This window comes from Crinia signifera, chromosome 6 (assembly GCF_055691185.1).
Source record: "Crinia signifera chromosome 6, ASM5569118v1, whole genome shotgun sequence".
Lineage (NCBI taxonomy): Eukaryota > Metazoa > Chordata > Amphibia > Anura > Myobatrachidae > Crinia > Crinia signifera.
Window position 1 is genome coordinate 16,420,474 of NC_139222.1, and position 27,666 is coordinate 16,448,139.

The following is a 27,666-nucleotide window of genomic DNA, read 5'->3' on the forward strand; positions in this document are numbered from 1 at the left end:
GATACATACAAAAATATCGCTACCAGGCATCGACCCCCATCCTGAGCAATCCCGTATACAATAGGAAACCGCACAGCGCTCTCCCGATGTCCGGAAGATGGTTCTCACACCCGACTTGTTCTTCCCCTTAACTTTCCTTTCTCTCTATTACTTACAATACGCTGCTGATATAATTATTTCATATGTTTGTTATATATGTATACATCAAGTTACAATACAAATGTTTCTATACACTGCTGCCTGATACGTCACACATCAGATCTATACCAAATTACAGGTTGTTTCTTATATGTGACGGATGTAAATGTATAAGGCTGCAAAATGTTCATATCACACAATGTAACACTGTATAGCAGCCATTGGGATGTGTATATGATGCACCGCGGCCGGGAACAGATACAACCTAGGCTGCATTACATAACCCCCCAATAATCAGGGCCCAATACGGGGGTTACACTGCTGCACACCCGGTTACCCGGAATAGAACACCCTACTTACGTCCGGACCGAAGGAATGAAGACCGGCGCCGCTGGTCCCGGAGAGAAGCTGAGGCGCGCTGCGAGCGGGAAGCCAGGTGGAACGCAGGGAGACCGGAAGTAGACCGGATACAGGAAGTCAGTTGGAACGCACATGCCGGAAGTCGGGAGTAGCTTCCTCTCCCGGGGCGAGAGAGGAGGGTAGCAGCTAGATTCCCTTCGTGGAAAGGAGGTTTGATGACGTCACGGCCATGTGACTGCTGTCGTCATCAGGGGGAGGAGTCAGCACGCAGCACAGTTTTCCCGCTGCAGGAAACAGGCAGCACGTTCGTGTCGTGAGTCCCACAGCGGCGTCAGGTACAGTTTCCCGGGGGTTTATTACACGTTTACACTCTTCTCCCCCCATCTATGCCCCTGGTGTGTTAGATGGGTGGAGGGGGAGAGAGTGCACTGCTGCGTGGTTTGGAAGGGAAGGGGGGACTGTGTCCCCCGTCTGACGTCCCCTGTGTGCCGCCGGGGGATTTAGGAGTCCCCCGGGAGCCGTCCCCCTGCATGCTGTCCCAATGCTTGTCAGCCCCCCGCCCGCTGTCTTCCCTGCGTGTATGCTGATCGGTCCCTGTTCCAGAGCTGCCGCATAAGTAATGAGCGGGGGACCCAGCTCGCAGTACTCATGCGGCTGTCAGTGCCGCTATCCCGGCAGCTCTGGAACAGGGACCGGTGAGCATACACGCAGGTATGCAGGGAGGACAGCGGGCGGGGGACTGGCTGCTTCTCCGGGCTTCTTGCAGGGACACCCTCCCGCTCCCCCCTCAGACAGCCTGACCCGGCGGCTGTGTCCCCGTCACTCCCTACTTCAGACTGGGTCTCGGGGTGCACACATCCCCTGTACCTGCAGCCGCTGCCTGCTCTCCGCCAGCTGCCATGTATTGATCCGTGCCGCCCTCCATGCAGCCCCCCTGCCGCCCTCCATGCAGCCCCCCTGCCGCCCGCCTGCTGCCCCCGCCTGCTGCCCCCTCCTGCTGCACCCTCCACCTGCTGCCCCCACCTGCACCCTCCTGCTGCACCCTCCTGCTGCCCCCACCTGCACCCTCCTGCTGCCCCCACCTGCACCCTCCTGCTGCCCCCACCTGCACCCCCCTGCTGCCCTCTTGCACCCCCTGCTGCCCACCTGCACCCTTCTGCTGCCCACATGCACCCTCCGTCACCCCCTGCTGCCTTTATGCACCCCCTGCTTCCCTCCATGCTGCCCCCCCTGCCACCCTCCATGCTGCCCCCCCTGCCGCCCTCCATGCTGCCCTCCATGCCGCCCCCACCTGCACCCTCCTGCATCCCCCACCTGCACCCTCCTGCATCAGCCGCCTGCTGCCCCCACCGGCACCCGCCTGCTGCCCACCTGCACCCTCCGTCACCCCCCTGCTGCTTTTATGCACCCCCTGCCGCCCTCCAGGCCGCCCCCCTGCCACCTCCATGCCGCCCCTCTGCTGCCTCCACCTGCACCCGCCTGCTGCTCCCACCTACACCCTCCTGCAGCCCCCACCGGCACCCCCTGCACCCGCCTGCTGCCCCCACCGGCACCCGCCTGCTGCCCCCACCGGCACCCGCCTGCTGCCCCCACCGGCACCCGCCTGCTGCCCCCACCGGCACCCGCCTGCTGCCCCCACCGGCACCCTCTTGCACCCTTCTGCTGCCCACCTGCACCCTCTTGCTGCCCACCTGCACCCTCCGTCACCCCCCTGCTGCCTTTATGCACCCCCTGCTTCCCTCCATGCCGCCCTCCATGGAGCCCGCCACCTGCACCCGCCAGCTGCCCCCACCTGCCCCCGCCTGCTGCCCCCGCCTGCTGCCCCCTCCTGCACCCGCCTGCTGCCCCCTCCTGCAGCCCCCACCGGCACCCTCCTGCAGCCCCCACCGGCACCCTCCTGCAGCCCCCACCGGCACCCTCCTGCTGCCCCCCTGCCACCTCCATGCCGCCGCCCTTCATGGAGCCCCCCTGCTGCCCCCACCTGCACCTTCCTGCTGCCCCCACCTGCACCTTCCTGCTGCCCACCTGCACCCTCCTGCTGCCCCCACCTGCACCCTCCTGCTGCCCCCACCTGCACCCTCCTGCTGCCCCCACCTGCACCCTCCTGCTGCCCCCACCTGCACCCTCCTGCTGCCCCCACCTGCACCCTCCTGCTGCCCCCACCTGCACCCTCCTGCTGCACCCTCCTGCTGCCCCCACCTGCACCCTCCTGCTGCCCCCACCTGCACCCTCCTGCTGCCCCCTCCTGCTGCCCTCCATGCACCCTCCCGCTGCCCTCCATGCACCCTCCCGCATATTCCTGCAGCTGATTAGCACTATTGGCTGCCTAGCGGCCTTGCGACTCCTGATTGGCCAATAGGCGGTCAATTAACCAATTTGGGTGGAGGAGCCGCTGGTTGTATATAGACATCCTCTGGCTCTCCTCAGTCCATGCTAGTATGGTAGTGGCTAGATTCCCTTCGTGGAAAGGAGCCTTGATGACGTCGTCCCCCATGTGACCCGCTCCCTCAGTTGACGTCACACCCATTTGACTAAGAAGTTTGAAGCGGCAGGAGCGTGGGGAATCGGGGATAGCTGTAGCAGCGGGAGCGCGGAGATTGCGCTATAAGCACTGCAGGTACACGTTTTACACCCATGGCTGCACCTAGCCCCCGCACACGCCCGGCGGCCGTGCACAACACCCATGATTACCCCGGCCACCCCCATCAGTTCTCACCCACGCACGCCCTCGCACCCCTCATCCGTGCACTCACCCTCCACCCGCGAACCCCTCACCCACGCACCCTCCCTTCTGCATCTCATCCACCCAATGGCTGCGTACTCCTCCCTCCTCAGTTCTCACCCGCAGCTGCTCCCGCCACCCCTCCTCACCCCGTGTGTGTCACCCCCCGTTGGCTCACCCCATGGGAGCTTGAGCCATGCACCGCCTGGACCCACCTGCCCCCTCCCATGGGAGTCCGAGGCTGCGCACTGCTGGGACTTGTCTGCTACCTCTTGCGGGAAGCCAGAGCTGCACGCCGCTGGGAGGTTGAACAGGACAGAGGACGTGGAGCACAAGCAGAGCCACTAAATATGTATATACACTGTCACCTCTGTCTTCTGACTGTCCCCTCACTCCCCCACTCTTCTCTCTTTTTCTCTCTTACTCACTGTGCCCTGTCGCCCACTCTTAAGGCCCCCATACACTATGCGATTTGGGCACGATTTCAACCGATTCAGATGAATCGGGCCATGAAATCAGCCCAAATCGCATGTTTAGACATCTCCTCCGATCTGATGCGCGGTCCCGTGCACCTCTGAGTCGGCAGTCGGACCGGCTGCACATAAGATTTCCTAAATCTTATGTGCAGCCTCCAGGCAGGATCAGCGGGTGGGGGACACTGCAAGGGCAGTGACAGAGGCAGGCAGTAGTAGCGAGCGGTGACGCCGAAGAGACAGGTAGATGCTGGGGAGCTGCATGGGGGGGAGCTGGGCATTGTAAGCTGTCAAATAGGGGGGGGGGGGCGCTGGAATGCTGGGCAGGGGACACAGGCAGTGGGGGGGCGGGGCGGTGTACCGGCGAGGGAAACGAGGGAACTGGGCAGGAGGATCGGGGACTAGTCTCTGCAAGGAGAAAAAAAAAACCATTACAAATTAATGGGCAGCCAGTGATTGGCTGAGAGCTCTCTCAGCCAATCAGCAATTAACTGAGAGAGCTCTCAGCCAATCACTGGCTGACCATTTATTTGTATTTTTTATTTATTTTCTTTCAAAGTGAGTCCCCAATCCTCCTGCCCAGCTCTCTCGTATCCCTTGCCAGTTCACCAGCGTCCCCCCGCGTGCTGCCTCTGTGTCCCCTGCCCGGCTCCCCAGCATGCCCCGCTGCCTATTTGTCAAGTTACCATACCCGGCTACCCCCCGGCTACTCCCCAGCGTCCCTCGCCTGCTGATTCTGCCTCGCAGCTCCCACTGTAGCTCCCCGGGAGTTGCGATATATCATATGCAGAACTTGGCACATCAAATGCCTAATCATGTGTGACTCCTCCCGGGAGGCTGCCAGGGAAATCAGGTCCGACTTGTCCCTTGGACAAGTCAGGCTAATGTATGGGGGGCCCATTAATAGGGAGCCACCCCATCTTTCCTCTTTTTCGCTCTTTTCACTCTTTTTTTTTTCTATAGCCAGCAGGGCGCATTTTGCCCTTTAAAAATCGGGCAGGGCGCAGTGCCCCACTAAAACAGCCTAGCGGGAACACTAAGCTCACGCCATCACCCACCCCCCGTCGGCTCATCCCTTGTCTGTCCACCCCCCCGTCGGCTCACCCCTTGTCTGTCCACCCCCCCGTCGGCTCACCCCACCTATCCCATCTCACCTCATCCTCCACTCTAAAGATGCCCATACACTAGTAAGATTTATCTTCAGATCTGGCTGGTTGGAACAAAAACATGGTAATGGATGAGTGACAGTTTTCCAGCATTTCCAAGCAAATGGTCAACTGTCCTTTGCTCTCATCCATAACTATGTTTTTGTTCCAACCAGACAGATCTGCAGATAAATCTGCGTGTGTATGGCCACCTTAAGCCCGCCATCACCTACTTCCTACTTCTCATCTCAATCCTTTCTCTGACTTGCCTCTCTCCCCTTTTTTTTTTCTCACCCCCCTCACCCCATCTGTCCTCTTTTCTGCTCCTTCCCCTTTTCTCCTTTTTTTTTTTTTTCCCTTTCAATGGTCCTGGTGACACAGCTTCACATTGGGATGTAGGAGGGTCCACAGAAAGATGAGGTGTGGTGAGATGAGTGGGGCGAGATGAGGGGGTGGGTGATGGTGTGAGCTGGTGGGGAGCAAGAGAGCGAAAAAGAGTAAAGATATGGGGTGTAAAAGTGAAATGAGAGGATGGGGGGGGGGGTGAGCAGACTAGAGAGAGAAAGGAGGGGGATGGGGGGGGTGTGGAATCATGGAAAAAGAGGGAATGAGAGAAAAAAGCCAACAGGGCAGAGTAGGGTCCGCAGGAGCCAGGCACCTATATGCTAAATGGTCAGTTACCTTTGTATCTTTTTAATAACGGATATCCCAAACTAACTTACTTCTATACCCGGACGCGGGTAACTTTTTACTAAACAATTGGATGGCACATTGTGCCCAACACAGGTTGCTAATCAAGTGCTGCTTATTTATTTGTCCATTGTTCCCCCTTATTCCCCCTCCCCTTTTTATTTTCATATTTATCCATTTTTATTTTAATAGTTTTTTTGTATTTCTTCTTGTGTTTTTGTTTTTTTCTGTTTTTTTCTTTTTCTGTATGTGTAGGTTGTGTAAATATATGCACAATTTCATATTCAAGTGTGCATTTGCACAGAATTAACTGCATTTATTCTTTTGTGTACCAGTAAATTTTACTAAAGTGTATTGGGGCAGATGTATTAAGCCTGGTGAAGAGATAAACTGGAAGGAGATAACGCACCAGCCAATCAGATCCCAACTGTCATATTTCAAACACAGCTGATTGGCTGGTGCGTTAACTCTTCCAAGTTATCTCCACTTTATCTCCAGTTTATCTCTTCTCCAGGCTTAATACATCTGCCCCATTGAGCCTACATTTCACTTCAGCGCCCCCTGCTACTTTTTTTTTTTGTGCTCTTTGGTATTCTTGGAGGTTGGCAACCCTCCAGCACGGAGGCAGCAGAAGTTGAAGAGGCCTGGTACACACTAAGAGATTCCCTAGCGCCAAAGACATCTGTAAAAAATATATATATATATGTATATATATATATGAAAAGAGAATAGGGGTGCGCTAAGTATACCACAAAGTGGCTGTACATACAATAAATCAATAAAAATTTGTAAAATCAAGTAAACATTTATTGACAGTTCATCCACCAGTAAGATTTCATTTCACTCTTTCGGATTCTTCAAAAAAGTGCCACATGCAGTGCAGATCCGCGTCCCGACGCATTTCCATTTCGTCCCTTAGGACTTCATCAGGGGCAATGAATCAATCCAATAAGGAGATGTCTCCTATACAATTTATGGGTGGAGGTATATCCTCTAACCATAAGATTGTAGTCTATACAGAAGTTTTTTGGGGGCTACCTATTTAGGTGAAAGAGATCTCTCAAGCTAGATAGTGGCAAGTAGGTTCAGACATAAAGTGGCAGTGTTCTTCTGTCCACAATGGTGGCTTTCTACAGCCTCAGTTTAGGTGAGCATGGTCTCTCAGACCAGAATTTAGCAGATAAATTCACACACGTAATTGCAGTGTTCAATATGGTGTTACTCTGTTCACAGTTGTAAATTTATACAGCCTCAATATTGTGAAAAGTGGTCTCTAAAACCAAACAATGGACTAATTCACAAGAAAGTGGCAGTGTTCAGTATGGTATTCCTCGTGATTTTCGGTTCAGGCTATATTGAGAGGCTGTATAAATTGTGGACAGAAGACAGGATCCCATCTCCTTCTCCACCTGTGCTGTAAAAGTGCACCAGATTCCACTCCACCTGTGCCATAACAGGACCCAGATTCCACTCCACCTGTGCCGTAACAGGAACCCAGATTCCGCTCCACCTGTGCCGTAACAGAAACAGATTCTGCTCCACCTGTGCCGTAACAGGACCCCAGATTCCGCTCCACCTGTGCTGTAACAGGGCCCCAGATTCCGCTCCACCTGTGCCATAACAGGACCCCAGATTCCGCTCCACCTGTGCTGTAACAGGCCCCAGATTCCGCTCCACCTGTACCGTAACAGACCCCAGATTCCGCTCCACCTGTGCCATAACAGGAACCCAGATTCCACTCCACCTGTGCCATAACAGGCACCAGATTCTGCTCCACCTGTGCTATAACACGCCCCAGATTCTGCTCCACCTGTGCTATAACAGGAAACCAGATTCTGCTCCACCTGTGCTATAACAGGAAACCATATTCTGCTCCACCTGTGCCATAACAGGCACCAGATTCCACTCCACCTGTGCGATAACAGGAACCCAGATTCCGCTCCACCTGTGCCATATAAGGACCCCAGATTCCGATCCACCTGTGCCATAACAGGACCCCAGATTCTGCTCCACCTGTGCCGTAACAGGACCCCAGATTCCGCTCCACCTGTGCCGTAACAGGACACCAGATTCCGCTCCACCTGTGCCGTAACAGGACTCCAGATTCCGCTCCACCTGTGCCGTAACAGGACACCAGATTCCGCTCCACCTGTGCCATAACAGGAACCCGGAATCCGCTCCACCTGTGCCGTAACAGGACACCAGATTCCGCTCCACCTGTGCCATAACAGGACCCCATATTCCGCTCCACCTGTGCCATAACAGGAACCAGATTCCACACCACCTGTGCCGTAACAGGACCCCGGATTCCGCTCCACCTGTGCCGTAACAGGACACCAGATTCTGCTCCACCTGTGCCATAACAGGACCCCATATTCCGCTCCACCTGTGCCATAACAGGAACCAGATTCCACACCACCTGTGCCATAACAGGACCCCAGATTCCACTCCACCTGTGCCATAACAGGACCCCAGATTCCACTCCACCTGTGCCATAACAGGAACCAGATTCCACTACACCTGTGCCATAACAGGACCCCAGTTTCTACTCCACCTGTGCCATAACAGGAACCCAGATTCTGCTCCACCTGTGCCATAACAGGATCCCAGATTCCGCTCCACCTGTGATAACAAAACTCCAGATTCCGCTCCATCTGTGCCATAACAGGACCCCAGATTCTGCTCCACCTGTGCCATAACAGGAACCCAAATTCCAATCCACCTGTGCTATAACAGGACCCCAGATTCCGCTCCACATGTGCTATAACAGGACCCAGATTCCACTCCACCTGTGCCATAACAGGCCCCAGATTCCGCTCCACCTATGCCATAACGGGAACCAAGATTCCGCTCCACCTGTGCCGTAAAAGGAACCCAGATTCCGCTCCACCTGTGCCGTAACAGAAACCCAGATTCTGCTCCACCTGTGCCGTAACAGGACCCCAGATTCCGCTCCACCTGTGCTGTAACAGGGCCCCAGATTCCGCTCCACCTGTGCCATAACAGGGCCCCAGATTCCACTCCACCTGTGCCATAACAGGACCCCAGATTCCGCTCCACCTGTGCCGTAACAGGACCCCAGATTCCGCTCCACCTGTACCGTAACAGGACACCAGATTCTGCTCCACCTGTGCTATAACAGGACCCAGATTCCGCTCCACCTGTGCCGTAACAGGACACCAGATTCTGCTCCACCTGTGCTATAACAGGACCCAGATTCCGCTCCACCTGTGCCGTAACAGGACCCCAGATTCCGATCCACCTGTGCCGTAACAGGACACCAGATTCTGCTCCACCTGTGCTATAACAGGACCCAGATTCCGCTCCACCTGTGCCGTAACAGGACACCAGATTCTGCTCCACCTGTGCTATAACAGGACCCAGATTCCACTCCACCTGTGCCATAACAGGACACCAGATTCCGCTCCACCTGTGCTATAACAGGACCCCATTTTCTATTCCACCTGTGCCATAACAAGACTCCAAATTCTGTTTAACCTGTGCTATAACAGGACACCAGATTCTGCTCTACCTGTGCTTTAACAGGACACCAGTTTCCGCTCCACCTGTATTATAACAGGCACCAGATTCTGCTCCACCTGTGCTATAACACGCCCCAGATTCTGCTCCACCTGTGCTATAACAGGACCCAGATTCCGCTCCACCTGTGCTATAACAGGAACCCAGATTCTGCTCCACCTGTGCCATAACAGGCACCAGATTCCACTCCACCTGTGCCATAACAGGAACCCAGATTCCGCTCCACCTGTACCATAACAGGAACCCAGATTCCACTCCACCTGTGCTATAACAGGACCCCAGATTCCGCTCCACCTGTGCCGTAACAGGACACCAGATTCTGCTCCACCTGTGCTATAACAGGACCCAGATTGGTACTTCTTTACTTTCACGGCGCCAGCATGGCGGCGCGCGTCAGAGTCCCCTTGCGGGCACGGTGGCTCGCTACGCTAATTAAAATCAACTCCATGCCAACATGGATAGTGGAGGTATGAACTATCCATGTTGGCATGGCGTTAACTTTGTTTATTTTACTTAGTTTGTGGCGAGCGTAACCCGGAAGTAGCGCGGCGCCATGCTGGGGCCGTGAAAGTAAAGAAGTACCCCCAGATTCCACTCCACCTGTGCCATAACAGGACACCAGATTCCGCTCCACCTGTGCTATAACAGGACCCCATTTTCTATTCCACCTGTGCCATAACAAGACTCCAAATTCTGTTTAACCTGTGCTATAACAGGACACCAGATTCTGCTCTACCTGTGCTATAACAGGACACCAGTTTCCGCTCCACCTGTATTATAACAGGCACCAGATTCTGCTCCACCTGTGCTATAACAGGACACCAGATTCCGCTCCACCTGTGCTATAACAGGACACCAGATTCCACTCCACCTGTGCTATAACAGGACACCAAATTCTGCTCCAACTGTGCTATAACACTACACCAAATTTTGCTCCACATGTGCTATATAACAGGACACCAGATTCCACTCCACCTGTGCCAAAACAGGACCCCAAATACTGCTTCACCTGTGCAATCATAGGATACTAAATTCTGCTTAACCTGTGCTATCATAGGACACTAAATTCTGCTTAACCTGTGCTATCATAGGACACATGATTCTGCTTCACCTGTGCTATCATAGGACACATGATTCTGCTTCACCTGTGCTATCATAGGACACTAAATTCTGCTTAACTTGTGCTATCATAGGACACTAAATTCTGCTCCATCCGTGATATCATAGCACACGAGAGACTGCTCCATCTGTTTTAGAATAATAAATAGCATTACCAGCTGCCAGACACTGTACAGCCGTAACCCGGAAAATCTTACCGCATACATACATAGAGGCCGGAAGTCAGGTGGCAGTTGGAACGCACAACCCGGAAGTCAGATGGAACGCACAGCACGGAAGCAGGGTGTGTATGTGTATGTATAACATAAAACGACGGAGCGGGTGAGTTAGCGGCAGCGGGAGATGTACAGAGACGCAATGAGACGCTTACAGGTTATACAGAGCAGATACCTGGGTGCTGCGCTGTAATGTCACCATTATCCGGCTGTGCTGCAGGGATTACCAGGCTGGTGCCTCAGGCCTCATACCTCCCCCCATGTACCCAGCGCTGTATATCCCCTTATGCTGTATTATAGCCTCAGTGCGGCCACATACATATGTATTATTACTATAAATCTTCTTTATCCACCTGATAGATACAAGGTCTCGTGCTGGTTTCTTAATTACGGAGGGAACCCCATGATTTTTGGCGGAACCAGGATTGGCTCAACAAGTCCAGGGCTGGTTATGCTGGGGGGAGGGGAACCCCCCCCCTGTTTAAAACATTTTTTGTACACAAATCTGCATACGCTCGTTACTAAAAAAATAGATAAATCGCACTAAACGCATATTTACATTACTAAAAATCGCCAGAAATCACATGCAAATTCTGCACCCTATTACATCTTGCCCAGCATTGGGTGGAGATTATTAATGTGCTGTAGCTGGATCGGTGGAGCTGCTGGGAAACACCGACCAGGGCTGTGGGAAATATGAGGAAGTACTGGTCACTCAATGTTTCATATCTGTATATGTTACGTGTACTCTGTGATGATTCTTATACTAATTATATGTCTTCCTAGACAGCTGATCAGTGAGGAGCCAGAACCTTTACACTGGATGTACAAAGTCGCGTGACGGTGAGACGTGTCCTGTATAGATCACTGATAACTGAGGATGGATAAGGACAGGAATCACACGACTGAGAGGATACTAAATCTCACCCTGGAAATCATCTACCTGCTGACTGGAGAGGTGAGGGGATCTGGGAGTGTCACTGTGACATCACTTATATCTATAGTAACAATACAGGGACGTGACTGGGGAGGTGAGGGGATCTGGTAGTGTCACTGTGACGTCACTTATATCTATAGTAATAATACAGGGACGTGACTGGGGAGGTGAGGGAATCTGGGAGTGTCACTGTGACATCACTTATATCTATAGTAATAATACAGGGACGTGACTGGGGAGGTGAGGGGATCTGGGAGCGTCACTGTGACATCACTTATATCTATAGTAATAATACAGGGACCTGACCGGAGAGGTGAGTGGATCTGGGAGCGTCACTGTGACATCACTTATACCTATAGTAATAATACACGGACATGACTGGGGAGGTGAGGGGATCTGGGAGCATCGCTGTGACATCACTTATATCTATAGTAATAATACTGGGACGTGACTGGGGAGGTGAGGGGATCTGGGAGCGTCGCTGTGACATCACTTATATCTATAGTAATAATACTGGGACGTGACTGGGGAGGTGAGGGGATCTGGGAGCGTCACAGTGACATCACTTATATCTATAGTAATAATACAGGGACGTGACTGGGGAGGGGATCTGGGAGCGTCACAGTGACATCACTTATATCTATAGTAATAATACAGGGACATGACTGGGGAGGGGAGGGGATCTGGGAGTGTCACTGTGACATCACTTATATCTATAGTAATAATACAGGGACGTGACCGGAGAGGTGAGTGGATCTGGGAGCGTCACTGTGACATCACTTATATCTATAGTAATAATACAGGGACGTGACTGGGGAGGTGAGGGGATCTGAGAGCGTCACTGTGACATCACTTATATCTATAGTAATAATACAGGGACGTGACTGGGGAGGTGACGGGATCTGGGAGCGTCACTGTGATGTCACTTATATCTATAGTAATAATACAGGGAGGTGACGGGATCTGGTAGTGTCACTGTGACATCACTTATAGCTATAGTAATAATACAGGGACCTGACTGGGGAGGTGACGGGATCTGTGAGTGTCACTGTGACATCACTTATATCTATAGTAATAATACAGGGACGTGACTGGGGAGGTGAGGAGATCTGGGAGTGTCACTGTGACATCACTTATATCTATAGTAATAATACAGGGAGGTGAGGGGATCTGGGAGTGTCACTGTGACATCACTTATATCTATAGTAATAATACAGGGAGGTGACTGGGGAGGTGAGGGGATCTGGGAGTGTCACTGTGACATTACTTATATCTATAGTAATAATACAGATACGTGACTGGGAGATGAGGGGATCTGGGAGTGTCACTGTGACGTCACTTATATCTATAGTAATAATACAGAGACGTGACTGGGGAGGGGATCTGGGAGCGTCACTGTGACATCACTTATATCTATAGTAATAATACAGGGAGGTGACTGGGGAGGTGAGGGGATCTGGGAGTGTCACTGTGACATCACTTATATCTATAGTAATAATACAGGGACGTGACTGGGGAGGTGAGGGGATCTGGGAGTGTCACTGTGACGTCACTTATATCTATAGTAATAATACAGGGAGGTGAGGGGATCTGTGAGTGTCACTGTGACATCACTTATATCTATAGTAATAATACAGGGACGTGACTGGGGAGGTGAGGAGATCTGGGAGTGTCACTGTGACGTCACTTAAATCTATAGTAATAATACAGGGACGTGACTGGGGTGGTGAGGGGATCTGGGAGCATCACTGTGACATCACTTATATCTATAGTAATAATACAGGGAGGTGAGGGGATCTGGGAGTGTCACTGTGACATCACTTATATCTATAGTAATAATACAGGGATGTGACTGGGGAGGTGAGGGGATCTGGGAGTGTCACTGTGACATCACTTATATCTATAGTAATAATGCAGGGACGTGACTGGGGAGGTGAGGGGATCTGGGAGTGTCACTGTGACATTACTTATATCTATAGTAATAATACAGAGACGTGACTAGGAGATGAGGGGATCTGGGAGTGTCACTGTGACGTCACTTATATCTATAGTAATAATACAGAGACGTGACTGGGGAGGGGATCTGGGAGCGTCACTGTGACATCACTTATATCTATAGTAATAATACAGGGAGGTGACTGGGGAGGTGAGGGGATCTGGGAGTGTCACTGTGACATCACTTATATCTATAGTAATAATACAGGGACGTGACTGGGGAGGTGAGGGGATCTGGGAGTGTCACTGTGACGTCACTTATATCTATAGTAATAATACAGGGATTTGACTGGGGAGGTGAGGGGATCTGGGAGTGTCACTGTGACATCACTTATATCTATAGTAATAATGCAGGGACGTGACTGGGGAGGTGAGGGGATCTGGGAGTGTCACTGTGACATTACTTATATCTATAGTAATAATACAGGGAGGTGAGGGGATCTGGGAGTGTCACTGTGACATCACTTATATCTATAGTAATAATGCAGGGACGTGACTGGGGAGGTGAGGGGATCTAGGAGCGTCACTGTGACATCACTTATATCTATAGTAATAATACAGGGAGGTGACTGGGGAGGTGAGGGGATCTGGGAGTGTCACTGTGACATCACTTATATCTATAGTAATAATACAGGGACGTGACTGGGGAGGTGAGGTGATCTGGGAGTGTCACTGTGACGTCACTTATATCTATAGTAATAATACAGGGACGTGACTGGGGAGGTGAGGTAATCTGTGAGTGTCACTGTGACATCACTTATATCTATAGTAATAATACAGGGACGTGACTGGGGAGGTGAGGAGATCTGGGAGTGTCACTGTGACGTCACTTATATCTATAGTAATAATACAGGGACGTGACTGGGGTGGTGAGGGGATCTGGGAGCATCACTGTGACATCACTTATATCTATAGTAATAATACAGGGAGGTGAGGGGACCTGGGAGTGTCACTGTGACATCACTTATATCTATAGTAATAATACAGGGATGTGACTGGGGAGGTGAGGGGATCTGGGAGTGTCACTGTGACATCACTTATATCTATAGTAATAATGCAGGGACGTGACTGGGGAGGTGAGGGGATCTGGGAGTGTCACTGTGACATTACTTATATCTATAGTAATAATACAGAGACGTGACTGGGAGATGAGGGGATCTGGGAGTGTCACTGTGACGTCACTTATATCTATAGTAATAATACAGAGACGTGACTGGGGAGGGGATCTGGGAGCGTCACTGTGACATCACTTATATCTATAGTAATAATACAGGGAGGTGACTGGGGAGGTGAGGGGATCTGGGAGTGTCACTGTGACATCACTTATATCTATAGTAATAATACAGGGACATGACTGGGGAGGTGAGGGGATCTGGGAGTGTCACTGTGACGTCACTTATATCTATAGTAATAATACAGGGATGTGACTGGGGAGGTGAGGGGATCTGGGAGTGTCACTGAGGCATCACTTATATCTATAGTAATAATACAGGGACATGACTGGGGAGGTGAGGGGATCTGGGAGTGTCACTGTGACGTCACTTATCTATAGTAATAATACAGGAACGTGACTGGGGAGGTGAGGGGACCTGGGAGTGTCTCACTGTGACATCACTTATATCTATAGTAATAATACAGGGACGTGACTGGGGAGGTGAGGGGACCTGGGAGTGTCTCACTGTGACATCACTTATATCTATAGTAATAATATAGGGACGTGACTGGGGAGGTGAGGAGATCTGGGAGCGTCACTGTGACATCACTTATATCTATAGTAATATTACAGGGACGTGACTGGGGAGGTGAGGAGATCTGGGAGTGTCACTGTGACGTCACTTAAATCTATAGTAATAATACAGGGACGTGACTGGGGTGGTGAGGGGATCTGGGAGCATCACTGTGACATCACTTATATCTATAGTAATAATACAGGGAGGTGAGGGGATCTGGGAGTGTCACTGTGACATCACTTATATCTATAGTAATAATACAGGGATGTGACTGGGGAGGTGAGGGGATCTGGGAGTGTCACTGTGACATCACTTATATCTATAGTAATAATGCAGGGACGTGACTGGGGAGGTGAGGGGATCTGGGAGTGTCACTGTGACATTACTTATATCTATAGTAATAATACAGAGACGTGACTAGGAGATGAGGGGATCTGGGAGTGTCACTGTGACGTCACTTATATCTATAGTAATAATACAGAGACGTGACTGGGGAGGGGATCTGGGAGCGTCACTGTGACATCACTTATATCTATAGTAATAATACAGGGAGGTGACTGGGGAGGTGAGGGGATCTGGGAGTGTCACTGTGACATCACTTATATCTATAGTAATAATACAGGGACGTGACTGGGGAGGTGAGGGGATCTGGGAGTGTCACTGTGACGTCACTTATATCTATAGTAATAATACAGGGATTTGACTGGGGAGGTGAGGGGATCTGGGAGTGTCACTGTGACATCACTTATATCTATAGTAATAATGCAGGGACGTGACTGGGGAGGTGAGGGGATCTGGGAGTGTCACTGTGACATTACTTATATCTATAGTAATAATACAGGGAGGTGAGGGGATCTGGGAGTGTCACTGTGACATCACTTATATCTATAGTAATAATACAGGGATGTGACTGGGGAGGTGAGGTGAGGGGATCTGGGAGTGTCACTGTGACATCACTTATATCTATAGTAATAATGCAGGGACGTGACTGGGGAGGTGAGGGGATCTAGGAGCGTCACTGTGACATCACTTATATCTATAGTAATAATACAGGGAGGTGACTGGGGAGGTGAGGGGATCTGGGAGTGTCACTGTGACATCACTTATATCTATAGTAATAATACAGGGACGTGACTGGGGAGGTGAGGGGATCTGGGAGTGTCACTGTGACGTCACTTATATCTATAGTAATAATACAGGGACGTGACTGGGGAGGTGAGGTAATCTGTGAGTGTCACTGTGACATCACTTATATCTATAGTAATAATACAGGGACGTGACTGGGGAGGTGAGGAGATCTGGGAGTGTCACTGTGACGTCACTTAAATCTATAGTAATAATACAGGGACGTGACTGGGGTGGTGAGGGGATCTGGGAGCATCACTGTGACATCACTTATATCTATAGTAATAATACAGGGAGGTGAGGGGATCTGGGAGTGTCACTGTGACATCACTTATATCTATAGTAATAATACAGGGATGTGACTGGGGAGGTGAGGGGATCTGGGAGTGTCACTGTGACATCACTTATATCTATAGTAATAATGCAGGGACGTGACTGGGGAGGTGAGGGGATCTGGGAGTGTCACTGTGACATTACTTATATCTATAGTAATAATACAGAGACGTGACTGGGAGATGAGGGGATCTGGGAGTGTCACTGTGACGTCACTTATATCTATAGTAATAATACAGAGACGTGACTGGGGAGGGGATCTGGGAGCGTCACTGTGACATCACTTATATCTATAGTAATAATACAGGGAGGTGACTGGGGAGGTGAGGGGATCTGGGAGTGTCACTGTGACATCACTTATATCTATAGTAATAATACAGGGACATGACTGGGGAGGTGAGGGGATCTGGGAGTGTCACTGTGACGTCACTTATATCTATAGTAATAATACAGGGATGTGACTGGGGAGGTGAGGGGATCTGGGAGTGTCACTGAGGCATCACTTATATCTATAGTAATAATACAGGGACATGACTGGGGAGGTGAGGGGATCTGGGAGTGTCACTGTGACGTCACTTATCTATAGTAATAATACAGGGACGTGACTGGGGAGGTGAGGGGACCTGGGAGTGTCTCACTGTGACATCACTTATATCTATAGTAATAATACAGGGACGTGACTGGGGAGGTGAGGGGACCTGGGAGTGTCTCACTGTGACATCACTTATATCTATAGTAATAATATAGGGACGTGACTGGGGAGGTGAGGAGATCTGGGAGCGTCACTGTGACATCACTTATATCTATAGTAATATTACAGGGACCTGACTGGGGAGGTGAGGGGATCTGGGAGTGTCACTGTGACGTCACTTAAATCTATAGTAATAATACAGGGACGTGACTGGGGTGGTGAGGGGATCTGGGAGTGTCACTTATATCTATAGTAATAATACAGGGATGTGACTGGGGAGGTGAGGGGATCTGGGAGTGTCACTGTGACATCACTTATATCTATACTAATAATACAGGGACATGACTGGGGAGGTGAGGGGATCTGGGAGCGTCACTGTGACATCACTTATATCTATAGTAATAATACAGGGCAGTGACTGGGGAGGTGAGGGGATCTGGGAGTGTCACTGTGATATTACTTATATCTATAGTAATAATACAGAGACGTGACTGGGAGGTGAGGGACCTGGGAGTGTCACTGTTACATCACTTATATCTATAGTAATAATACAGGGACGTGACTGGGGAGGTGAGGGGATCTGGGAGTGTTACTGTGACGTCACTTATATCTATAGTAATAATACAGGGACGTGACTGGGGAGGTGAGGGGGTCTGGGAGTGTCACTTTGACATCACTTATATCTATAGTAATAATACAGGGATGTGACTGGGGAGGTGAGGGGATCTGGGAGCGTCACTGTGACGTCACTTATATCTATAGTAATAATACAGGGATGTGACTGGGGAGGTGAGGAGGTCTGGGAGCGTCACTGTGACATCACTTATATCTATAGTAATAATACAGGGATGTGACTGGGGAGGTGAGGGGATCTGGGAGTGTCACTGTGACATCACTTATATCTATAGTAATAATGCAGGGACGTGACTGGGGAGGTGAGGGGATCTGGGAGTGTCACTGTGACATTACTTATATCTATAGTAATAATACAGAGACGTGACTGGGAGGTGAGTGGATCTGGGAGTGTCACTGTGACGTCACTTATATCTATAGTAATAATACAGAGACGTGACTGGGGAGGGGATCTGGGAGCATCACTGTGACATCACTTACATCTATAGTAATAATACAGGGACGTGACTGGGGAGGTGATGGGATCTGGGAGTGTCACTGTGACATCACTTATATCTATAGTAATAATACAGGGATGTGACTGGGGAGGTGAGGTGATCTGGGAGTGTCCCTGTGACATCACTTATATCTATAGTAATAATACAGGGACGTGACTGGGGAGGTGAGGGGATCTGGGAGCGTCACTGTGACATCACTTATATCTATAGTAATAATACAGGGACGTGACTGGGGAGGTGAGGGGATCTGGGAGTGTCACTGTGACATCACTTATATCTATAGTAATATTACAGGGACGTGACTGGGGAGGTGAGGGGATCTGGGAGCGTCACAGTGACATCACTTATATCTATAGTAATAATACAGGGACGTGACTGGGGAGGTAAGGAGGTCTGGGAGTGTCACTGTGACATTACTTATATCTATAGTAATAATACAGGGACGTGACTGGGGAGGTGAGGGGATCTGGGAGCGTCACTGTGACATCACTTATATCTATAGTAATAATACAGAGACGTGACTGGGAGGTGAGGAGATCTGGGAGTGTCACTGTGACGTCACTTAAATCAATAGTAATAATACAGGGACGTGACTGGGGAGGTGAGGGGATCTGGGAGCGTCACTGTGACATCACTTATATCTATAGTAATAATACAGGGACGTGACTGGGGAGGTGAGGGGGTCTGGGAGTGTCACTTATATCTATAGTAATAATACAGGGATGTGACTGGGGAGGTGAGGGGATCTGGGAGTGTCACTGTGACATTACTTATATCTATAGTAATAATGCAGGGACGTGACTGGGGAGGTGAGGGGACCTGGGAGTGTCACTGTGACGTCACTTATATCTATAGTAATAATACAGGGACGTGACTGGGGAGGTGAGGAGATCTGGGAGTGTCACTGTGACGTCAATTATATCTATAGTAATAATGCAGGGACGTGACTGGGGAGGTGAGGGGATCTGGGAGTGTCACTGTGACATCACTTATATCTATAGGGTACTTGTTTCCTAGCACGTCCACAATCTGGAGTAATCGTGTCCCTTACTTAAGGGACACGATTACCCCCGATGGACCCGATTTCCTTTGAAATCAGGTCCATTTTGCCGGCTAGGATACAATATCGGGGGCATCGCGTCGGTCGGGACCATTAACATTGGTCCCGACGCGACCGACGCGATGCCCCCGATATTTCCATAGGCTTCAATGTTAAAAAATATTTTAACTCCGGTTCCGGAGCTGGAGGAGCAAGCAGCTCAAGCCTAGAGCTCCGGGCGCTCCCCAGCCTTATACCACCACAACCGGCTCTAACCTCCCGAAAACCCGCTACAACAGCAGGAGGTGACTGCAGCTACATCCCTCACCCACTACAGAGACTCCGGGCGGCTTCCTCCCAGAGCTACGGGCCCCGAACAGCTGAACCCGGCACCCGCCATTGCTGAGCTCCGGGCGCGACCACGTGACCGGCGGCGCATACATACCTCGCAGGCGCTTGCTGAGACGGCTGGCCGGCACCGCAGGCACTCTCCCGACTCAGTGAAACGATACCTTGCCGCTCCCCCTCATAGCTGGAGCCCCCGGACGACTGACACAGCAGCAGCAGCCATTGCGGAGATCCCCGCACAGACACGTGCCCGGTGAGAGACACGCACGGTCCCCGCTGATACCTGGAATTCCTGAGACACTCATTCAATTTAATCACTCCTGGCTCTCCCCTCTCTACTCCCTGGCATCATGGACAGAACAAAGGAGCTGAACACCATGGCTGACACCCCCAGACACCGCTCATCTAGCAGAAACGCTAGAGACAAGATGGCGCCTACCCCTGCAGCCATGCCACAATCGAAACAGCAGCAGCCGATGGGAAGAGGAAGGAAAGGGGCAGAAACAGCAGAACCCTTGAAGCTTGCATCTCACGAAGTAAGTGACAATCCCTCTGATTCAGAGGAATCCCCTGATGCCCCGACACCTCCCCCAGACACGGCAGCCCTCTTTCCCCCGGCTGAGAACACAGCATCCCAGTCTCAACGTGCACATGAAGGCCCTATAACCTACTCTGATATGATTAAGGCCATTCAGGACACTATTGGCCCCATTATGGAGGCACACGCTAACAAAGTCTCACAGGCGGTGCAAGACCTTAAATCCCAATATAAACAGATCTCTAAGAGACTTGCTGGCACAGAACAGGTGGTGGGAGGAGTATTTCAAGATGTCACAGAACTGAAAGATAGCTCCATTGCCATGCAAAAAACACAGCACCAAATGCAAGCAAAACTAGACGATCTCGAAAATCGTTCACGCAGGAACAACCTACGTATAGTAGGTCTCCCTGAAACCCTGAAAGGTCCTGCCCTGTTCACGTTTATTCAATCCACCCTCCCGGAACTCTTGGAGGTGGCCGACGAATGTTCTGGGATGATAATAGAGAGAGCCCACAGAATTGGACCACAAAGATCCTCAACAGATGCCCGTCCTCGCCCTGTGATTCTTCGCTGCTTAAATTATATTCACAAGGAAACACTATGGTCAGCCTCACGCCGAAAGCGTGACTTGACATGGAATGATACGAAACTTTTTATCTTCCAAGACTATTCGGCAGAGGTAGCCAGAGCTAGAAAAGAATTTGCCCCTTTGTGCTCCCGCCTAGCAAGAGGCAACCGTAAATTTGCTTTGCTATATCCTGCTCGTCTCCGTCTCTTCTCCGGTTCGTCCTTCAAAGATTTCTCCACTGTTAGAGATGCAGAGGATTTCATAATAGAAGAAGACACCGAGACAACTTCCCCCTCCTCCCCTCCCCAGGATCAAAATACTTAAGAACTTGGGCTTATAAATGAAGATGGACTCAGTTATCCTGCCGGACATTCTGCCTTAGTCCAATTAACCGAGATTTCTGAGATTCTAATTCTTAAGATTAAGCGGGTTTAGGAAAATTATATGTTATAAGATTGATACTACCTAATTTAGAGCGTTAAAGGTTGATGATATCTGATCCAACACCGTATTGGTGTTATTGTTTATTTGTTTGGCAAGGCTGGGGGGACCCCGAAGCCGCTGGTTCGGATCTAGGGCCCTATGCCTGATCTTGCCACACTTGTTAATAACCGGAAAGTACTAATTAGAAATGCTATTGTAGTCAGAAATGGCTGCTTTTTTTGTTTTTGTGTTGTTGTTGTTTGTCTGTATGTCCCCCCTCCTTTCCTTCATGTTTTTCCCTTCATGTCTCAGAACCTGTCTAACGTCAAACTGTTTTTTCAGTTCTCTTGAGTATAGAACACCTAGCATGTTGGATCTCACGGATGACGCTTTGACCTCCAGGACCTGTAAGGTATCATCTCTTTTGGTAGATAAATGATCTCTCTAAAATTTGGCACATTTAATGTTGGGGGCTTTCATTCACCGGCTAAACGCAAAAAAATACTTTTGTATCTATCCAGATTAGCCTTAGATGTGGTATTTATACAGGAAGCGCATTTGGTCCCTGCAGAAATGCTTAAATTAAACACGAGGGGTTGGACAGTATTGCTGTCTGCCCCATATAACTCCAAAGCAAGAGGGGTGGCCACATTGATTAGAAATAATATCCCTAATACGATCCACTCATCCCAAATTGATATAGAAGGAAGGTACTGTATAGCGGATGTAACCTTACATGGAACCCGATATGTCCTAGCGAATATATACGCACCAAATTCTAATCAAAGCCAATTCTATATTAACTTGGCTACTAAATTACTTCCCTTCACACACCAAAACTTGATATTGGCAGGAGACTTTAATCTCACGGCATCTCCTACTCTAGATAGAAATATACAGACCACTACTAGGCGATCTAATCCAAAATATGGATTGACATATCTCTTGACCCAATTGCATCTCATAGATGTGTGGAGAGCATGCCACCCGATTGAAAGAGAATACACGTGCCTCTCAGCCGCCCATGGCTCTTTATCTAGGATAGATTATGTTCTCATGTCTGCCCCATTATTCCCGAAGGTCATAAACGCTGAATTAGAGCCAATCATATTATCCGATCACGGGGTGAGCTGGGTAGAGGTGGCGACAGAGTTAGACAAAGGCCCTAACAGGCAGTGGCGATTCCCATCACAGCTTACAGATACTCAGAACTTTCGAAATATGTTAGAGGCATCTTGGATGGAATACAAGCATAATAATATACAGGCAGAGGAAGAATCCCCCTCATTGTTTTGGCAGGCCTCTAAATCTGTATTAAGAGGAAACATTATCTCCTACACTTCTAAACATAAAAAAGATGCCCAAAAATTATACTTAGATGCCCAGGGGGGACTAACCGAAGCGTACCAAGCATTCCAAAACAACCCAACATTGACCAACAAAGCTAAATATAATGAAAAAAAGACTTTATTTGATGCCCTTTTAACCCAATTGGAGTCCAAAATCACATTCCTGTCACAAGCCAAATTCCATAGATTTGGCAATCGATCAGGCAGGTTGCTATCTAATTTATTGAAAGGCCAGCATCCCCCTAGTGTCATCCAGGCACTTAAGACAGTAGATGGCTCAGTAGTACACTCTGGACAGCAGATTACAGACACACTTCATAAATTCTATGAGACATTGTATGCTCCACCTTCGGGGGGGGGACCAGCGGGGGGAGACTTTCTGGGAGTCTCTCACACATCCAACCCTAGATCCAGATTCCTCAAATTCTCTACTGACACCTATAACGGAGGAAGAGATATTAGCCACGATTAAGACACTTAAAATAGGTAAATCTCCAGGCCCGGATGGATTATCTAATGAATATTATAAATTACTGGCCCCTAAAATTGTAAAACCCCTTTCCATATTATACAATTCCATATTACAAGGAACACCTCCTCCATTATACTTTAATTCGGCCCTCCTTAAAATTATACACAAACCTGGTAGAGACCCTTTACTCCCGGGATCCTACCGACCCATATCCCTTTTAAACTCTGATTATAAAATTTTTACAAAAATATTAGCGGATAGGCTCAAACTCAAGCTCCCCTCGCTGGTTCACCTCGATCAGACAGGTTTTGTTTGGGGCCGCCACTCAGTTCTTAACGTTCGTAAGGCCCTCACAGTTATGCAGTGGGTGGAGTCCACTGGGGAGCCCGGACATCATGCTTTGCTTTCATTGGATGCTGAGAAAGCTTTCGACTTAGTCACATGGCAACATCTATATGATACCATGGAGAGGTTTGGGCTACCAGGGGACTTCATCCGCACTATTAGGTTATTATATTCAGACTCAAAATCCCATATCTTAACGAACAACTATTTATCGGATCCGGTTTCACTATATCGAGGCACTAGGCAGGGTTGTCCTTTGTCACCCCTGCTATTTGCACTTGCAGTAGAACCATTAGCAATAGCTCTGAGAGCTTCGAGCGAATTTACTGGAGTAAGGGTGAATAATATGGAGGTCAAACTTAGTCTCTTTGCGGACGACATACTTTTATTCATAGCCAATCCCACGACTTCGATTCCTGCCATACAAGAGATTATATCTCGTTTCTCTACCTTCTCGGGCTTTAGGGTAAATTATGATAAATCACGCTTACTACCACTGAATTCCTCCTCAGCATATTTTAACTCCCCCTCCTTCACTTCTCAGTTCGCCATATGTCCGAATTCGCTTAAATACTTGGGAGTCCAAATCCCTAAAAAACTAGATGACTTATATAATATAAATATTAACCCCTCATACCTATCGATTGAAAAACTTTTGAATGGCTGGATGGGATTGCCGCTGTCGCTAGCGGGCAGGATAGCTGTAATTAAAACTGTAGCCTTTCCCAAGTTATCCTACCTTATTCAGATGTTGCCACTACAAATCAGAAAGGGAGATCTGCAAAGATTTAAATCGTTGTTTCTTAAATTTGCCTGGGCGGGAAAGGGGGCACGTGTACCCCATACTAGATTAAAACTTAACAAGGCGGATGGAGGTTTTGGCATGCCTGACATACAAGCATTTGCTTTGGCGGCGCATTTCAGATATATCACGGACTGGTTCACAGCTAGGGCAGAATATACTTCCCCCTCTCTTGAAAAACAATTATTCCACCCTTATTCACCAGCAGCGTTATTGCATGCCCCAATAAGGTTGATACCCAAACCAATCAGAGATTTAGTTCTATTTAGAGACACTTACAGGTCCTGGAGGCAAATTAATAAAATATTACATAGACAATATACATCATCCCCATTTACAACTTTATGGGGGAACCCCCAGTTCCTCCCGGGACTTGATAATGCGGAGTTCCTTGGCTGGAGAGACAAGGGTATATCTAATGTTCGTACATTATTTGACCCGGGGGGCTCAATACGCCCATACCCTGAACTGGTAGAAAAATTCGATCTACCTAACAGACAATTTTACATGTATCTCCAGTCGAGGCACTTTGTGCAGTCTCAACCACCCTCCATGAGTTTGACCACTCAGACAGACCCAATTGTATCTTTAATTCGCCCCGATTATGTGCTGGGCTATAGGATCAAATATTTATATTCAGAACTCATTTTGGCAGGGAAGGATGTGCAACTTCAGAAACTCCACACTAGATGGCTTCTGGATATTCCCGACCTTCCAGAGCCAAATACTTTATATAACAAATTGTCACTCTCCATGAGGCATCTGCAGTCGGCTGCTTTGCAAGAAACCCATTCCAAATTTATAAATAGAGCATATATGGCTCCAGCGCAGAGAGCGCACTATGTCCCCACTGATACTGGGGCATGTTACAAGTGCCAAAAATCCAATGCCTCTTACATTCATAACTTCTGGGAGTGTAGGAAAATTAGATATTTTTGGGACAAAGTCATCAATTATATAAATAGTATTTACTCCCTGAAACTGCGAAAGCACCCGACTGCATGCCTATTTCTATGTTATCAGGTCTGGGACCTCGGTCCTAGGAAACCCCAGATCATACCTGTTTTGTCCATTATTCTAACTCTAGCAAAAAAATTGATTCTTACACATTGGATTCATAGAGTTGGTCCTTCTATTACTGAGTTAAAAAAATCCATTTTAAATACTCTGTTTTATGAAAGACAAGCAATGAGATCAGATTTGGAGAAAGGGGCTCCGCGTTTTTATAAAAAATGGGAAATTTATGTACTGAGTCTGGACCAGCAGATACAATTACAAATACAAAAAATGTTTGAGTCCACTACCTGGTTTCTTCTTCGACAGATATAGCTTTCATCCCCACTCTAATGTGTGTCTGTGGACCCAGAGAGATCTACTTATTAAGAATTGATAGATATTATGGAGAGAACTGAACCTTATACTGAAAATTATGATAGGTTTTGTCTTATGTCTCCCCCCCCCCCCCCCCCCATTCCTCCCTCTTTTTCCCTAACCTTATTTAACCCACTTGTTACTATTGTTAGAGTGATGTATAGAATAATGCTAATATGTTAAGAATACTTCACAGAAATGATACTATTATTTTTTTTTGTATATATTTTACAATTTCTTTATTGAAAAGTATGTATACTACAACAATTGAAAACTTGTCACACAATCGTGTTCATCTATTTCTGACATTTGTTGTATGTATTGTTCTATTTTGCTCTACTTTGCAAAACAATAAAAATCGTTTATTAAAAAAAAAAAAAAAAAAAAAAAAATATTTTAACATTGAAATCTTGTCGGGAAAGGTAAAATATCGGGGGCATCGCGTCGGTCGGGACCATTAACATTGGTCCCGACGCGATGCGACGCGATGCCCCCGATTTTTGCATAGGCTTCAATGTTAAAATATTTTTTAACATTGAAATGGTGAAAAAATGTGAAATGGGCCAATATGACCCATTTCACATTATAGATGTCACCGTCGTCACCCCACGATAGACGCCAACCCGAAGCGTGGCGAGCGCAGCGAGCCCGCGAGGGGCGGCGGTACGCGTCCTCCGACCCTTTCATGCCCTACTATCCACTAGGGCGTGGAGTGAGAATAGAATAGTGTGGCGAGCGCAGCGAGCCCCGCGAGGGGACGCGGATACCTTCACAGTTAAAGGCGTCCCCTTGCGGGCTTCACAGGTGTCCGTGGCGACGCGGACACCTGTGAAGCCCGCGAAGGGACGCGTTTACCTGTGAAGGTATCCGCGTCCCCTCGCTGCGCTCGCCACGCTTCGGGCTCGGTGGCTCGCTGCGCTCGCCACACTATTCTATTCTCACTCCACGCCCTAGTGGATAGTAGGGCATGAAAAGGTCGGAGGACGCGTACCGCCGCCCCTCGCGGGCTCGCTGCGCTCGCCACGCTTCGGGTTGGCGTCTATCGTGGGCTGGGGTTTACGCGCTTACATTTGGGGGGGGTTGGGAATTTTTTTCATTGAATCCAATGTAAAATTGGGTCCCAGGGACCCAATTTACATTGGATTCAATGAAAAAAATCGGGTCCAAAATCGGTCGGTCGCATCGATCGCATCGCATGCGACCAAATCGCATGCGATGCGATCGACCCGATTTTTCCGACACGACCACCCCGATCTAAATCGGTGTGGCCGTGCTAGGAAACAAGTACCATCTATAGTAATAATACAGGGACGTGACTGGGGAGGTGAGGGGAGCTGGGAGTGTCACTGTGACATCACTTACATCTATAGTAATAATACAGGGACGTGACTGGGGAGGTGAGGGGATCTGGGATTGTCACTGTGACATTACTTATATCTATAGTAATAATACAGAGACGTGACTGGGAGGTGAGGAGATCTGGGAGTGTCACTGTGACGTCACTTAAATCTATAGTAATAATACAGGGACGTGACTGGGGAGGTGAGGGGATCTGGGAGCGTCACTGTGACATCACTTATATCTATAGTAATAATACAGGGACGTGACTGGGGAGGTGAGGGGGTCTGGGAGTGTCACTTATATCTATAGTAATAATACAGGGATGTGACTGGGGAGGTGAGGGGATCTGGGAGTGTCACTGTGACATTACTTATATCTATAGTAATAATACAGAGACGTGACTGGGAGGTGAGGGACCTGGGAGTGTCACTGTGACATCACTTATATCTATAGTAATAATGCAGGGACGTGACTGGGGAGGTGAGGGGACCTGGGAGTGTCACTGTGACGTCACTTATATCTATAGTAATAATACAGGGACGTGACTGGGGAGGTGAGGAGATCTGGGAGTGTCACTGTGACTTCACTTATATCTATAGTAATAATGCAGGGACGTGATTGGGGAGGTGAGGGGATCTGGGAGTGTCACTGTGACATCACTTATATCTATAGTAATAATACAGGGACATGACTGGGGAGGTGAGGGGACCTGGGAGTGTCTCAC

At 49.1% G+C, this 27,666-nt stretch overlaps 1 protein-coding gene across 1 annotated transcript in view; it reads left to right on the forward strand.

The window, feature by feature from the left end:
- Positions 1-726: 726 nt before the first annotated feature.
- LOC146010044 (uncharacterized) overlaps positions 727-27,666 on the forward strand; it is a 58,548-nt gene continuing 31,608 nt past the window's right edge. The window contains 2 exon segments of the mRNA XM_083150882.1: positions 727-833; positions 11,193-11,360. Of these exon segments, the coding sequence (XP_083007008.1) occupies positions 11,283-11,360 (78 nt within the window). The 5' untranslated portion in view covers positions 727-833; positions 11,193-11,282.